Genomic DNA, 16,108 nt, shown 5'->3' on the forward strand with positions numbered 1-16,108 from the left:
TCTCAGGGTCTCTCTCGCCTGAAGACCTGTATGTACACGTATGTACACGTATGTGCATGTATGTGCATGTATGTACACGTGTGATGAACTTCTTTCGCACTGCACATATCCAACCGCGCTAATCGGAGGTAACGCGATGCTGTCTCTGTGCGCGTAGCCTGGCAAGCGGGGAGGGTTGTAGGATGGCAACTTTTGTTGTGAACAAATATTCTCCCGTGGGCGTCCAAGTGCCGGAGCTGTGGTTCGCCAGGACTCCTCCTCCTGCGCCTGTTCCCTCTCGCGTGGGATGAGAGAAGGTTGCTTCCTCGCTCGCTCGCTCGCTCACGTGGGTTTCCTCCAAAAAATCGAAGCTCATTCATTCGGCTGAAAACATCTCAATATCCAGTGGGCGGCAAAGCTTGGGCAACAATTCTCGGTGGTGCCGGCTCTCACGGCGCATTGGCTGCGGTTCATCCCCGAGTCGCCCTCGCGCTCGCTCACAAGAGGGAATTCTGTGCGGCGGCATGACGAGTTGAGATCACGAGCGCATGCCACGGCTGGGGTACGCGGGCCAGGCGGCTACCACCGCGTTCGGTCAACTGCCGGCGGGCTGCGGGGCACGGCGCATTCTGCTCGCACGCAACACGAACGGTCCATTTTCTCAAATGAGCTCAATGTAAACAGAGGAAAGCGAGTTTGCCACTTCCCAGCACCGAGAAGCACGTCATCGCCCCCCATTCCAAACCCTCACGACCGCAACACACCACGGGTTTGTCCAGATTTCAACCGGTTACATTTTGTACAATTTGTCCACGAGCCCAGACTGAAACTTTTTTTATTTTACCACAAAAAAGTTATTTCACCTGCAGAATAAAACAGCTATTTTTCAGAAGCGACCTGGCTGTCACAAATATATAGCTCAACGAAGTTGCGATTCACGTGGAAATAAATGTATCGCAACCTAAAATAATCTAAAAACACGTTTGTAAATGTGGAGGGAAAAAACGGAGGACCCGGAGAAAAACCCACGCGACCACGGGGAGAACACGCAAACTCCCAACATACAGGCGTTAGGGTCGGGATCGAACCTAGGACATTGTAGGTGCCAGGCGAAGTAGCGAGCATCTCGCCACCGTGGCGCCCGTAAGGTATTTCACTTGCGGGCGCCACCTGAGCTAGAGGGTGCACAGCCTTGGCTGTTTCAATCTCTGTGGCCAAACGGTGAATAATGCGATAACCACTTGGGGCGAGTGGAGTTACCAAGTAATTCACGGGACTCACTCCTGTATTTGTACGGCTCATTAGCCGTACAAATACATTGGTACGAGTACACTTTTGCGACCTTGGGTGGTACGAATATCTGCTCCGGACCACGGACTAAAGCTGCGGTGAGGGGTGCCTATAATGTACGAGTTGGGAGACCTTTTAATTACGGATGCATCATATCCTGCATGCAATGGGCAAAACAGACACGAGCCACATGATGGATAACAAAATGACATGTTTATTACAAGGTATTATTTTCAAGAGAAGGAATTCTTACTTGGGTTAGAAATTCCATTTATGGTAACGCTGGGCCTAAAACCAGTCCACGCGGTTTATTATAAAAGTGAAATCTCCACGAGGCCAAGACAGATTTTTTTTTACGTTACAGGCCACCGATGTGAAGCAGTGCGGTGGTGGTGGCAGGGATGGTGATGGTGGTGGTGATGGCGGCTGGATGTGCACACACATTTATTTCAGTGGTGTGATTGGGGACGAGGCCGGCTTCACCCAGAATTCGCGGGAACGGGTTTTGTCGACGTTGCCCTCGTTCGCGAGCGTGTTAATCGACGTGTTCCACATTGCTCCCGTGAGCACGCGTGTTTTACATTGCTCTCAGCGACAGTGGCTTATCGATGGTCGTTCCGAATTGTTCTCGTCCGCAAGAGCGTGATCGTCCGCGGCGTGTTACTTCACCGATCTTGGTCTGCCAAGGAGCTCCCTCGCTCAGGCTGCGCTCTGTGAAGGCGTCGGCCTCGTATATTTGACAACTGCATTGCCCGTGTGCGGGCGTCCTCGTTGGCCCCGCCGAGACTGTTGTCTGTGTGGGCGTCTTCTGCCATCTCCCGCGGCGCGCTTTCACACGGAGCGCGTCATGTGCTCTACGATGCCGCAGTGTCGGTGTGGGCGTGTGCTCCCTCCGCCGATGGCGCGCTGTCTGCGTGGGTCTGCGATGCCAACACCGAGGCCTCGGGGGAGCGACGCAGCCCTGCCACATTAAAGCTCATGTTGTCGACACCCAAAACTGCGACGATGATGGTGTTGTGTGTTTTGACGACTGATGGTGATGGCGAGTGTTGTTAACGACGAAGGTGGTGGTGTTGAGGACGATTGAGTTCTAAGGGCGGTGCCAAGTCACGATATTGACGATGATGCCGAGAGCCGACGATGGTGTAGCGATGATGGGTTGTGAGTGTTGCTGGCGACGGTGCAACACGCCCACAGTGTTAACCCAGCTACACCGAGACGTGAGCGCATCGTCATCTCACGACGAGGGGCCCCAACTGCCTGACCAGGGCGCCACCCACCCCACCCAACACCACACACAAACACATCGGGCAACAGAGGCTAGGAGTTGTGCATGTGGAATCTGGCTTGTGACACTGTGCTGCTGCCTAACAATTTATCATCCTCATTCCATGTTTGCATCCTCGGCCAACGCACACGTGGCAAGGCAGTTGGACTGAATGTCTACTGAACGACACACAGCCAAGTGGAGACCCCCAGATGGCCCCCCTAAAATGTAAAAACAAGATGGACAAACCAAACGAAAACGAACGCGCTGGGCAGATGCGGGCGCTGCCAAGAGGGGTCGGGGATTAGCGAGCGAGCGGAGGGACGATTCTGATGGCCCAGCGCCGCCGCCGCCGATGGAACGCTCTTCTTAGATGAGATCGGCCACTGTGGAGAAGAACAGAACAAATGTGGGATTTAGCAAGCGGTGTGTATGTAGTACGTATGTGGTACGTATGTGGTATGTACGCTGAACTTCTTTCGCGCCGTTATGCAGCCAACCGTGCTAATCGGAGGTGCGGGGGGGGGGGGGGCGAAGGACAACAAACTAAACACAAAAAGTAGTTCTAAAGAAAGAAATTAGTTCTCAAGCAATAGATTTAAAACTGCATCACCCTAATATCGGAAGAGCATGTGACGGTTTGTCCGATGGACTTGCAACCCAGAGTTACACCGGTTCCATCTCCCTGCACGGCAGTTGCAGGTTCATGAAAGTGACCCCCACCCCAGGCCTCTACCCAACCAGCCGTACGAGTTCACCAGACAGGAGGTCGTGTCTGTTGGGGTGAAGTGTGGGTACTCACACCTCTTCCTAGATGTATGCCGGGTGGAAGAGTAGGCCAAGTAACCGATCGAGGGGCTCTCTTGAGCTTCCTTAAGTGGAGGCCTTTGCGCCGGCAGCGGCGTATGAAATGTATTGCAGGGCTGCACCTTTACCCAAGTGGGAGCGCAACCCAAAGCAACGTCCCGACCCCGCACAAATCGTCTTATTTACGTCGTCTGCCCCGCACGTTACGTCTCGTCGTAGTGCCTGACCAGCACGGTGAAGTATGGTCAAACGACGTCTACGAGCGACACGGCGTGGCGAGAAGGCGGGGAGGTGGGGGGACTTCATCCAGCAGTGGAGAGCGACTAACGGGCCTTCAACGGCAGCGTCGGCAGGCGCCCCCCCCTTACCGTTCATGGGCATCTCATCGATCTGCGTCGAGTAGTACTGCTCGATGTCGCGCAGGATGCGGATGTCGTCGTTCTTCACGAAGTTGATGGCCACACCTTTGCGGCCGTAGCGGCCCGATCGGCCAATCCTGCGGGCGGAAAGCACCGTCGGGTTTTCGTTAAAAAAATATTTCCCGAGTGGAGGTCACGGCGCCGAGCAAGCACCGGCGTGTTGGAGAGCCAAGCCACAACATTCACAATATGAGTGTGGGACGTTTCGCCAGTAATTACAACCGGCATCATCAGACGGGCAGCCAGATTTGTGTCCGCCTGATGATGTTAGTTGTAATTACGAGCAAAACTTCGTACTCGCATTGTAAATGTTGTGGATTTGCTCTCCAACACACCCGTGTGCTGTACTAGTAACGAATTGGCATGTTCTGTTTACGTGACAACCTTTACTAATTGGCTGTGTCAGGTGGTGGTGGGTTTGACAATTATTTTTAAGTGATCCAAGCCAAAAAACCTATATATTGGATGTACTATGAACTATTTTTTATTTTACCAGGTAAGACCCACTGAGCTATTTATCTATTTTTCAGAAGCGACCTGGATATCACAAATGACAGCTCAACGAAGTGGCTTAGCATCATCATCATCGTGTGGAAATTTGTAGCAGCCAAATACTCTGAACGCATGTTGCCTTTAAATGCGGAGAGAAACACCGGAGGACCCGGAGAAAAATCCACGCCACCACGGGGAGAGAACATTCAGGCATCATATACAGGCATCAGGGTTGGGATCGAACCCAGAACCTCCTGCGTACCAGGCGAGGAAGATCACATCCCCTAGCCACCGTGTTGCCGCCCTGTGATTAAGCCGCGTTCTCAAGTCTGGCGAGTTGATCGACGGTCTAAGCCCGGTCACCAACAACTGCAGGAAAAAAACCTCCATAGCACCCACAGAATTGTGTTTGATCGTCTACCTGACTGGGCTAAATTCCAGCTGAGAATTAAACATCGGGATTAATAAAGATTTACATAAACCGTCACGTTGCCTATGAAACCTGCTTGTAGTCCTGGCTTGCAATGAGGAGAAGTCAGCGGTGGCTGACCTATGCATAAACACGCCCCCCAACATAGGAATGTGGAATTTCCGACACTGCCTTAGGGCTGTCAAATGCGAGATGTGAACCAATTTCCAAATGCTCATCGACTTTAATCTTTGCGCAGTGAATCACTGCGCGTGTTGGGCGGAGTACGCGACGGCGAGGCGCTGCCGGGACGGGTACCTGTGGATGTAGAGCTCGCGGTTGTTGGGGAGGTCGTAGTTGATGATGAGGGAGACCTGGGGCACGTCGAGACCGCGGGCCCACACATCCGTGGAGATCAGCACACGGCTGCACGCACGCAGACGTACAGATGCACGCGGGGACAAATGCAGACACATGCTTATAGCAGCAGCAGCCGCCATTCACCACGAAGTGGCAATCACGCCTACAAAACGATTGCGCCAGGCAAGGTGCGCTTTGAGTCTAAGTAATGCCGTCGAAGGCTCGCCCGCAGGTCAGAGGTGTTATGGGCTAACTGCCTGAGATGACTGACAGATGCACCAGCTGTGCTCCCCACTCTGCCAACATGCAAACACACGTACACACAGATGCACGTGACGTGAACACATGCACGCACAAGCAAATACACGCACAAACACGCACGCAGGAACACACAACAACGCACGCATAGGACGCACAGGCACACACACACACGGTACACACAGACGCACGCCAACGCACTAACACCAATGCCTCGTGGGAACACAATCCAGCGCTGTCTCACAACACAAACTCATTTCTTCAGAAGTGATTTTTCTGTTTAGTTTATTGTCCTGCCACCCCCGCACCTCCGAGATGAGCACAGTTGGCTACGTGCGACGCCAACGAAGTTCAACGTACGTACGAGAAACCCCCCCGAGCTCATCGGATCAGGTGAAGTCGAGCAGTGCCCAGGCCTGGCGGGCAGCGCTTGGCTGAGCCATCATCAGCTTGACGCTCGCTGGGCGGCGGAGCAGGGGGGGGGGCAGCGGGGAGGGGGGTTGGTGTGGGGGGGGAAGACGCGGGGTAGTTGTGGGGGAGTGGGGGGGTGGGGGAGCGGTGGGGGGGGGGGGGGCGGGGGAGGGGCAGCGGGGGGGAGTGGTGGGGGGGAGCAGAGTCGGGGGGGTTGTGGGGGGGGCAGGGGGCGGGGCACCTCACCTGGCACCGGAGCGGAACTCCTTCATGATGGTGTCGCGCTCCTTCTGTGGCATGTCGCCGTGCATGCTGGACACCGTGAAGTTCGCCTCGCGCATCTTCTCCGTCAGCCAGTCCACCTGCGCCATGCGGTGGCGGGGAGCGGGGGAAGATGATTAAACCGTTGCAATAGTGATGAGGGGAGGGGGGGTATAAAAACATTTACCATGGGAAATGGATCCCTCAAATTTCTACCCTCCAATCCACTAACAAAACAGAAGCTCCCTTAACAGACTGGCTTGCTGCTGCCTTGTTGGTTGTTATTATGATCAAGTCGCTAATCTCCTCTTTTCACGTTCAGGTGGTCAAGCCAGGTAACAGCGATGTTTTGACCCCGTATTTTGTAGGTAATTCTTTCAGCATTGGGATGTCTGGCCACAATACCAGTGAGATTGTGTAGTTTGTTTTTTAGCTATGGGAGGAAACCCATGCAGGGACATAGGGAGAACGGACAAACCGCAATGCAGGAAGGCGCCCGAATCGGGAATCGACGTACACGCAAGACAAGCGCGTCACCCGCTGCGCCACCCTGCCACCCAGTGCATCATCGCTTGAAGGGGGGGGGGGGCACCTTGCGCTTGGTGTTGCAGAAGATGACGGCCTGGGTGATGGTGAGCGTGTCGTAGAGGTCGCACAGGGTGTCGAACTTCCACTCCTCGCGCTCCACGGCCACGAAGAACTGCTTGATGCCCTCCAGGGTCAACTCGTCACTTGAGGCGCACAAACACAACACGCGTGCCACGTCAGTGTGGTGGGGGGACCCCCGGCGGCGTCACAAATGCGCGGCCCCTTTGTCAATCCACTGCTGGATGAAGGCCTCCCCATGCAGTGTCGCCCGACAGTGCTACACCCGCGCTGGTAATGCGGACAAACAAACGAGGCGACGGGCAAGGCGGACGATACAAACGGGACGGAACATGCGGGACAGACAATGCAAGACAGAACCTAAGGGACAGGCTAGGCAGACCTCACAAGGTAGGACACGACACAAAAGGGATAGACACACCTATCACCTTTAAATGAACACAAGAGACCGCTCTGCCAACGGTGTGGCTTGGGCAGCATGGGCCAGGAAGGCAATGGGCCTCCCCCCCCACCCCCCCCCCTCCGTCCCCAATTCCGCTGCCTCTTGGTCGCCCGGCACTTGGGCCCTTCCAGCCCGAGGGGGCCCTGGTGCACCGCCTGCACACTGAGCTACGCCACCGCCCCCCACCCACCCCACCCTTCCCACGTGCGATTCGCGCTATGCCCTACCGTTTGACCAGGATGCGGATGGGGTCCGTCATGAACTTGTTCGTCATCTCCAGGATCTCGTGCGGCAGCGTGGCGCTGATGAGGCACACCTGCGTCGCCGGGGGCAGGTAGCGGTACACGTCGTAGATCTGCTCCTTGAAGCCTGCCAAGGCAACAAAACGATACGTCGGCGACGCGGCACGGCCGAAATTCCGGCAGGCCACCCCAGGAGGTTACCGCCGTCTGCTTCACAGCGGACGTCAAAGATTCGGTGCGACGCCAACGGGAACACAGAGTAAGCCACCGTGTGTGCCGGCATCACGGTCCAAGTTTGAAAAACAATTAGGCCGCAAATGACTCAATTGGGATGACCCAGAGCAAGCATCGCTGGCAGGTGCCGAGAGGGGGGGGCGGCTGGCGGCAGCGGTGACGCTCGTGCCTCACAGCAAGCAGCGCCTGGGTTGGAGTCCCGACTCGGGCACCTTGCTGTGTGGAATGTGAATGTCCTCTCCCTGTTCTGCGCGAGTTTCTTCCAGGTTCTCTGGTTTCCGCCCATAAAAAACCCCCCACAGAATTTGACAGCGGCTCATCGCGTGACCGCTGTCTTCCCAACCCGTCTGTGGTTCAGCTGGACATCTGTGAAAAAGAGCTTGATAGCTCATCGGATTCCTCCAGTATAATTGAATATTCTGATTGCGAATGTTTGAGGTGAGATGTTGATGTAAGGGCGATGTGGAGTCGCCGAGGCATTTGAGCGTCGTTCAAAACGCTTGCTCACACACACGTCATTCGGTTCTTTAATTTCTTCACTGGCTTCCTCTTCAAATTGACAATTGATTTTCAAGGTCTGCTGACTCCTATTAATTATTCTGCTCGTTTGCCCAGGAAAGCCTTGGGACTCCTTTCAAGTGATCACGTACGTCTCCCCCAGCACTCACGTTCACACACGGCATCAGGAACTCCGGTTAACAACCCATTGTGACCTCACGTGACCATCTGGTAAGATGTGGAGCACCCTCATACGACGGTTATTAGGCGGGCTAATAAAACTTGGGTTGAGCCACGACAAATTCAAATACAATAGATTTGGGTTAAATTTCGATTTAAAGCTTTCGTGACTGCAGGGATTCATCTTCTTGGTCCTTTCGGTAAAGTCACGTAGAAGGGAAATAATAAAAATAAAACTTTATAAAAATAAGAAATGTTTTTTTTATTATGTTTTATTTTTATTATTTTATTATTTCCCTTCTACGTGACTTTACCGAAAGAACCAAAAAGATGATTTGGGTAATTAGGGTTACGGTTGAGTTGACAAATAAAATTAACTAGAGACTATTTTTATTTTACCTGGTATAGCCCATTGAGCTACACAGCTCTTTTTCAGAAGCGACCTGACAACAAATGATAGCTCAACGAAGTGGCTTATCATCACGTAGACATTTTAAGCAAACAAATACTCTAAATGCATTTTCTTACATGTCGAGGAATGCGAGTCGGCGCGCGCGAATGAGCGAGCGTGCGAGTGAGTGAGCGTGCGAGTGAGCGTGCGAGTGAGCGAGTGAGTGAGCGTGCGAGTGAGCTTGCGAGTGAGCGAGCCGCCCACCTTTGTTGAGCATCTCGTCCGCTTCGTCCAAAACTAGCATCTTTATCGCACGCGTGCGCAGATTCCTGCGACGGATCATGTCTGTGCAAAAAAGTCACCAACATCGCATATATTGGTCACAAGCGCGAAAAAACACAACTCTCGTTTACACAGTGCGACCCGGATAAACGCGAAACAAACGCAAATCACGTTTTTATAACGCAGCGAAGCGGTGGGCAGCACAAAGGGGGGTAAAAGGTGCAAGAAACACGCTTCCGAATGAAAACGCAGCCGCGATCGAAGTAACGGCGTGGGGCGACGTACCGAAGACCCGGCCCGGCGTACCGGCCACGACGTGCTGCCCGTAGTCCAGCTTGCGGATGTCCTCGCCCACGTTGGTGCCGCCGATGCAGGAGTGGCACTGAACGCTCATGTAGTCGCCCAGCGCCTTCAGCACCTGGCGGGCGGCGGAAGGGCCGACGCGTGACCGAGTGAGACACTCCTCGAGGCCGAGTGAGTCCACACTATTTTACTAAAACTTTTATTATTTTAACCGGGAAAGGTCCTGCTGAGCTGTCGAGCTCTTTGTCAGAAGCGACCTGGCCACGGATGTCGGCTCAACCAAGTGGCTTATCACGTGGAAATGTCTAGCAGCAAAACACTCTAAACGCGCGTTGATTCTAAATGTAGAGGGAAAAACCGGAGGACCCGCAGAAAAATCCACGTAACCACGGGGAGAGGACATGCAAGCTCCAAATATACAGCAAGCATCATGGTCGTGATCAATCCATGCCCTCCTGTATACCACCTGCAGACATTGGTGACCGAGCTGAGACCATCAACTCATTACACTTGAGAAACGAGTCTATGCAAGTCTATGGGTTTCTATAGGAGTCTGTGGATTCCTACATAAGTGTACAGGTTGCCTATGCAAGTTGCTCGTGATTGGGAGGACATTAATAAGGAATAATAATATAGAGCCGGTGGTCTAAACAAGGCTGTGTGGCGATGTCATGTGATGTATGCAAGGCGTGATGGGAGCCCCAAAACGACGAGGCTCCACTTGGTAACATCTAAAAAATTAGCTTACAACTGCCACGTTATTCATTGTTTCCCAACTACAATCGTGTTCATATTATTTGCGCACAGCAGTTGGTGTTGATAACTATCGGCAGGTCACACTCTCGCTGATGCGTGTCAATCGCACGCAGCAAATTGTACCTTCTGTATTTGTGTGGCCAACTCTCTTGTTGGAGACAAGATGAGGGCTTGGGTTTCCCGGACCTGTAACTCACACACACACAAATTATCATTATGAGTCGCACTATAACCACCATTACCACTATCAGTATGACGGCTATCGCCACCGCGACCATCACTATTATAAACATTACTATTAACTCCACATTCACCATCATTACCAGTGCTATTGTCTTCACTGTTATCATCACCATAACTACTTTTGTCATAATAAATGTAATCATCACCAACGGTATAATTCTCGGCACTGTTACCATCTTGCCTGTTATCATCCTTGCTGTCATTATCACCGCGGTGATTATTAGCACAATCGTCTGCACGGCGTTTAAGAGTATTTGGCTGCCGCTATAGATTTCCACACGACGATAAGCCACTTCGTTGAGCTATCATTTGTGGCCAGGTCGCATCTGAAATAGAGCTGCACAGCTTAGTGGGGCCTTACCTGGTAAACTAAACATCGACTGCAACAACTCATCAATCGGGTCTCTCACCTGAGTGTCCAGGCACTGGAGCACCGACACGCAGAAGGTCGCCGTTTTCCCCGTACCGGACTGAGACCTGCGCACGGCGGGTGGGTGAGATAGAGTCGTCGTTACATCTCTCGTGTGGGTTGTGATTCGTCTGTGATCCATGTGTGGATTGTGGTCCTTTAATCTGCACGCGAGTTGCGATTGGTCTGCGATACGCGCGCACGTGGATTGTGAGTGTCGTGTGTGTTGTGTGTGGATTGTGAGTGTCGTGTGTGATGTGTGTGGATTGTGAGTGTCGTGTGTGGTGTGTGTGATGTGTGCGGCTTGCGAGTGGGTCTACACGGAGAGCGATTGTTCCGAGTGGGCGAACGCACTGTGCGATGACGTCACGGCCCTTGATGATCTGCTTGATGGCTCGCTGCTGGATCGCCGAGGGCTTCTCAAAACCTGAAACACACAACGTGCCGCTCTTGTTACTCACTCGTCACGCTCTCATTGGTACATCGCAATTTGTGTGTTAACAGATGCAACTTTCAGCGAAGGTTGTTCGTTTCGGATTTTTGAGCATTATTGATAATCACATGTGACAGCTTTGCTGTATGTGATTGTACCAGTTTATTATTTTGTGTGTATATTTATTCATGGTGATTTGGCCTGTACTCGTCTCCTGTTTGAGCCTCAAGACTTTATCTGGGCAAAACAAACCCCCGAATGTATTCATATACGGTGGTTTATTTTGTGCAGTCAGTCGTGACTGGGCTGAGTTCTAAAAACTCTCGGCGCACACAAGCCCAGCTGCATCACGTGTGCATGGAATCCGGATTCAGACCCAGGGTCTCGACAGTCAGCTCAGGGTCCCATGCCACGGCCATTATGTACCCCCAGACAAGACGTCAGGGGGCTTAGATTTGAACTTGGAACCTCAGTAGTTACTGCCATCATATGAATTAACACAATTGCTATAAAAGACAGCACCGTGCTCACCCCCCACGGATCTTCCTTGTAAAATAGCCAGGAAAGTGGATAAACGGGACCATCAGCGTAACCTATCAACATAAACTCTCAATAGTGTAATGCTAGTGATGGCATCACTCACTCTTCTCTGTTCGTCGAGGCCACAAATTTAACTCAGAACACCGGGTTAAGTTGTGCGCTAACCAATGCACCACAGCTCCACCTGTATCGTATACAAAACTAACAGTGAATTCTTACAAGCCCCAACAAGTCCCACCGGACAAGCTGATCACAATATCCGTTTAATTATCAGCAGTGATGATTATCAATCCACTGCTGGATGAAGGCTTCTCTAAGTCACGCGGTGGCGTTCTACCTCCACCCGAGTTCATGCCATCGCTCGCGCCGTCGGACGCACGCGTTCCATTTCATTGCAACGCTACAATGAACACCATCACCCACACAACTTCACCACCAATGTATTAAAATGAGCGCACTCAGTTTTACCATCAACACGATCACACCCACAGCTTTACCATTATTGTTATTATCATCAACACGACCACTCTCCGCTTTATCACCTTCGATTACCACAGTTGGCAACGTATGGTGGGAAAGAAGTTTAACGCACATTACTGTAATTAACATAAACACTCCGCTTTACCCTGAACACGGGCACACTATAAACTTCACAACTACTCTAACACAATCTTTAACACACTTTCACCATGAACTCAACTTCACCACTACTCTACTAACACAATCTTTAACACACTTTCACCACGAACTAAACTTCAACACTTCTCTACTAACACAATCTTTAACACACTTTCACCACTAACTCAACGTCACCCTACTCTACTAACACAATCTTTAACACACTTTCACCATGAACTCAACGTCACCACTACTCTACTAACACAATCTTTAACACACTTTCACCACTGACACGGTGGCACACTCTAAACGTCACCACTACTCTACTAACACAATCGTTAACACTCTAAACGTCACCATTACCCTACTAACACAATCTTTAACACACTTTCACCATGAACTCAACGTCACCATTACTCTACTAACACAATCTTTAACACACTTTCACCATAAACTCAACGTCACCATTACTCTACTAACACAATCGTTAACACACTTTCACCACTAAACAAACGACCCCGCGCTTCGCCGCTAACACGACAACACCCCGCAGCCTCGGCCCGCGCTAGGCGAGACGAGGCCTAGGCAACGCCGCCGAGGCCTGGCCTGGCCCGCCGCCGCCTTACCGTAGGCGTAGATGCCGCGCAGCAGGTCCTCGCGCAGCCCCATGGAGTCGAAGGTGGGCGTCACGTCCACCTCCTCGCTCGTCTCGAACTCGATCTTGGAGAAGTCCTCCTCGAGCACGCGGCGCGGTCTCGCTGGGGCTGCCATCGCTGCCATCGCTGCTGCCTCCTCCCTCAAAGACGACGACAGAGGCGCGCACTGCGCATGCGCGGGGCAACGCTTTACGGCAGGCGGTGTCGCAAAGAGGTCGTACGCGGTGGAGGGGGGGTGGTCACGACGGTGACGTCACGGCGCGCGAGGTCGAGAGCGGAAGTCGCGTCACCGGCGCCGTGTCGCCATCTTGATTAGTTCAACGGGGAGTTCCGCCGCATTATTTATTTAATAAAACGCGTTGCTAATTGATAATTTATTTATTTATACTGCGGGAGGAATCCGATGAGCTATAAACGCTGTTTTTTTTTTACAGAAGTCCAGTCGGGGCACGGGGGTAAGAACGTTAACAACAACAAACATTGAAAGAACACGACACGAGTGCAAAGTACAATAACGGCTAACAACAATAACAACAACCGCCATTCGCCACTAAGTGGCGGTGACATCACCACGACGCTTGTGCCAGGCTAGGTGCACGATCAGGCCACGTGAAGTGTCGAAGGCCCGCCGGCAGGAGGTCACGGGGCAGACCCAGCAGGTGCCACGGGTCGACTGACTGAGACGAGTGGCCGACGCACCCTGGCGTGCCAACAAAGTAAACAAAGCACCAAACACAAACACAACAACACAAACAGACAACAATACAAACACAACAACACAAACAACAACACAAACACAACAACACAAACACAACAACAACACATACACACAACAACAACACAGATACACAACAACAACACAGACACACAACAACACAAACACAACAACAACACAGACACACAACAACACAAACACAACACAGACACACAACAACACAAACACAACAACACAGATACACAACAACAACACAGACACACAACAAGACAAACACAACAACAACACAGACACACAACAACACAAACACAACAACAACACAGACACACAACAACACAAACACAACAACACAGATACACAACAACAACACAGACACACAACAACACAAACACAACAACAACACAGACACACAACAACACAAACACAACAACACAGATACACAACAACAACACAGACACACAACAAGACAAACACAACAACAACACAACACACAACAACACAAACACAACAACAACACAGATACACAACAACACAAACACGGCAACACAAACACACAACAACATACAACAACCACACTGCACCATCCCCATTCTACCGGGCAAATGACAGCTCAACAAAGGCGGCTTATCGCTTGGACATTTAAAGCAGCAAAATCATCCCGATAGTCTAAACGTCACGGTGCCCGAATTGTAAATGTTGTTGTAAATGTTGTTGTAAATGTTGTTGTAAATGTTGTTGTAAATGTTGTTGTAAATGTTGTTGTAAATGTTGTTGTAAATGTTGTTGTAAATGTTGTTGTAAATGTTGTTGTAAATGTTGTTGTAAATGTTGTTGTAAATGTTGTTGTTGCTGTGTGTTCACTCTCCCAACACACAGCCGGTGAGTGCAGAACGAGTCACGAATTGGCCACGTTTTGTTGACGCGACAAACTTTACTCATTGGCCGCGTGTCGGGTGGTGGCGGGTTCAACGACACATTCGTATTTACACGACCTCTATTATGGGTCGTTTAAAGTAAAACAAAATTAACCCGTAAAAACAAAGTTTTTCACTATAAATCCTTTATATGCGTGGCGGCTAGAGTCCTCTCGTCCTCTGGCTTGAGATGGCTGCCACCTATGGGTCAGATGATTGCCTGCCACCATTAAGCAATTGGTAATTAAATATAATTTATTTTTTCCTAAAAAGTGTAAAATTTTGGAAAAACATTTTCAGGAAAATAAATTGTCACGCACAACGAGTCTGTGTGCAAAATGTCAGCTCGATTGGATCACTGGAAGTGGGTTAAAAAACGACCGAAAAATGTGCACGGTCGTAAGTGCGCAAGCAAGTGAACTTAATATAAAGGATTTAAAAAAGTATCGAGCTGAAGTTCGTGAACGAGACACAGTCCCGAGCACCACCGTTGTGTAAAGGCTGGCGGCTCTCTGTCAGTCGCCTGCGACCCAGCGCCTGTGGAGGCAGCGGCGAGGGTTGATGGATCACACACAGATGGTGGGAGACTCCCTTCTCCCCGTGGGCGTCGAGGAGGAGCCGCGTGCCCTGGCTCGCCAGGAGAAGGCGGCACAGCAAAGTGCGCCACGGCCTCCACTTGTTCAATCTGCATGGGAAAGAGCGTCGCCCCCTCGTGCGAGTGGGGTTTCTCCGGGTGCCCCAGTTTCCTCCCGCAGGTAAACACCCAGTGGGCCGACACGAGAGGAAGATGAGACGTGGACATGAAGATCGCAATATCCTGTCGGAGACTCGCAAAGTGACGCGGTCACTTACTCGCTGGAATGTTTCTCTTTATAGATTTTGCCGCGGTGATTTTTGACGTAATTTCAAACGAGACGTCGTATATAACCACCGAATGCGGTTTGCGAGGATCGTTCGTCAGCTTGCTGGTAGCTGATGGAAAAAAAGCGCATGACACGCGTGTACACGTCACACGGAGCGCATGATACGCGTGTACACGTCACAATGAGCGCATGACACGCGTGTACACGTCACAATGAGCGCATGACACGCGTGTACACGTCACAATGAGCGCATGACACGCGTGTACACGTCACAATGAGTGCATGGCACGCGTGTACACGTCACAAGGAGCACATGACACGCGTGTACACGTCACAATGAGCGCATGACAGGCGTGTACACGTCACAATGAGCGCATGACACGCGTGTACACGTCACAATGAGTGCATGGCATGCGTGTACACGTCACAAGGAGCACATGACACGCGTGTACACGTCACAATGAGCGCATGACACGCGTGTACACGTCACAAGGAGCGCATGAAACGCGTGTACACGTCACAATGAGCGCATGACACGCATGTACACGTCACAATGAGCGCATGACACGCGTGTACACGTCACAATGCATGTTGTTTGGCTGTCGGGCTGTGGAGGGATTCTAATGGCACAGTTTTTGGTCAGATCATCACGTGGCCTGACAGATTCTTTCCTTTCTCCATCTGAGAGTTGGCTGGGCTGCCCTGCAGCACAGGGCTCCGGTCTTCAGCAGTTCCTGCGAGCAACTACGTCATCTATTCAATATAATTATGAATCATATCGGCTATGAAAACCTACGTGTTAAGAAGTAGCCAAGAGTGTTGTTGTTGTT

At 51.4% G+C, this 16,108-nt stretch overlaps 1 protein-coding gene across 1 annotated transcript; it reads right to left on the minus strand.

Moving 5' to 3' along the window:
• Window positions 1-1,462: 1,462 nt before the first annotated feature.
• Window positions 1,463-12,967, minus strand: EIF4A3 (eukaryotic translation initiation factor 4A3). The gene is made up of 12 exons (XM_078616948.1): window positions 12,757-12,967; window positions 10,894-10,966; window positions 10,541-10,607; window positions 10,011-10,073; window positions 9,114-9,246; window positions 8,811-8,891; window positions 7,229-7,370; window positions 6,546-6,684; window positions 5,939-6,054; window positions 4,982-5,089; window positions 3,712-3,839; window positions 1,463-2,922 (listed from the first exon to the last, which is right to left on the minus strand). The coding sequence occupies exons 1-12, from the start codon at window positions 12,908-12,910 to the stop codon at window positions 2,906-2,908; spliced, it is 1,221 nt and encodes a 406-aa protein (XP_078473074.1). The 5' UTR covers window positions 12,911-12,967; the 3' UTR covers window positions 1,463-2,905.
• Between the last annotated feature and the right edge of the window lie 3,141 nt (window positions 12,968-16,108).

Source organism: Lampetra planeri, chromosome 52, assembly GCF_965212315.1.
Source record: "Lampetra planeri chromosome 52, kcLamPlan1.2.h2, whole genome shotgun sequence".
Classification (NCBI taxonomy): domain Eukaryota; kingdom Metazoa; phylum Chordata; class Hyperoartia; order Petromyzontiformes; family Petromyzontidae; genus Lampetra; species Lampetra planeri.

Bases quoted from the DNA above. Each gene is read 5' to 3' on its own strand.
- EIF4A3 (XM_078616948.1), bottom strand. From the start codon at position 12,910: ATGGCAGCGATGGCAGCCCCAGCGAGACCGCGCCGCGTGCTCGAGGAG. The intron at 5,090-5,938 runs GTGAGGTGCCCC...GCGTGCGTGCAG, and splicing joins GAGTTCCGCTCCGGTGCCAG to CCGTGTGCTGATCTCCACGG. The intron at 3,840-4,981 runs GTACCCGTCCCG...TTCCGCCCGCAG, and splicing joins CGCGAGCTCTACATCCACAG to GATTGGCCGATCGGGCCGCT.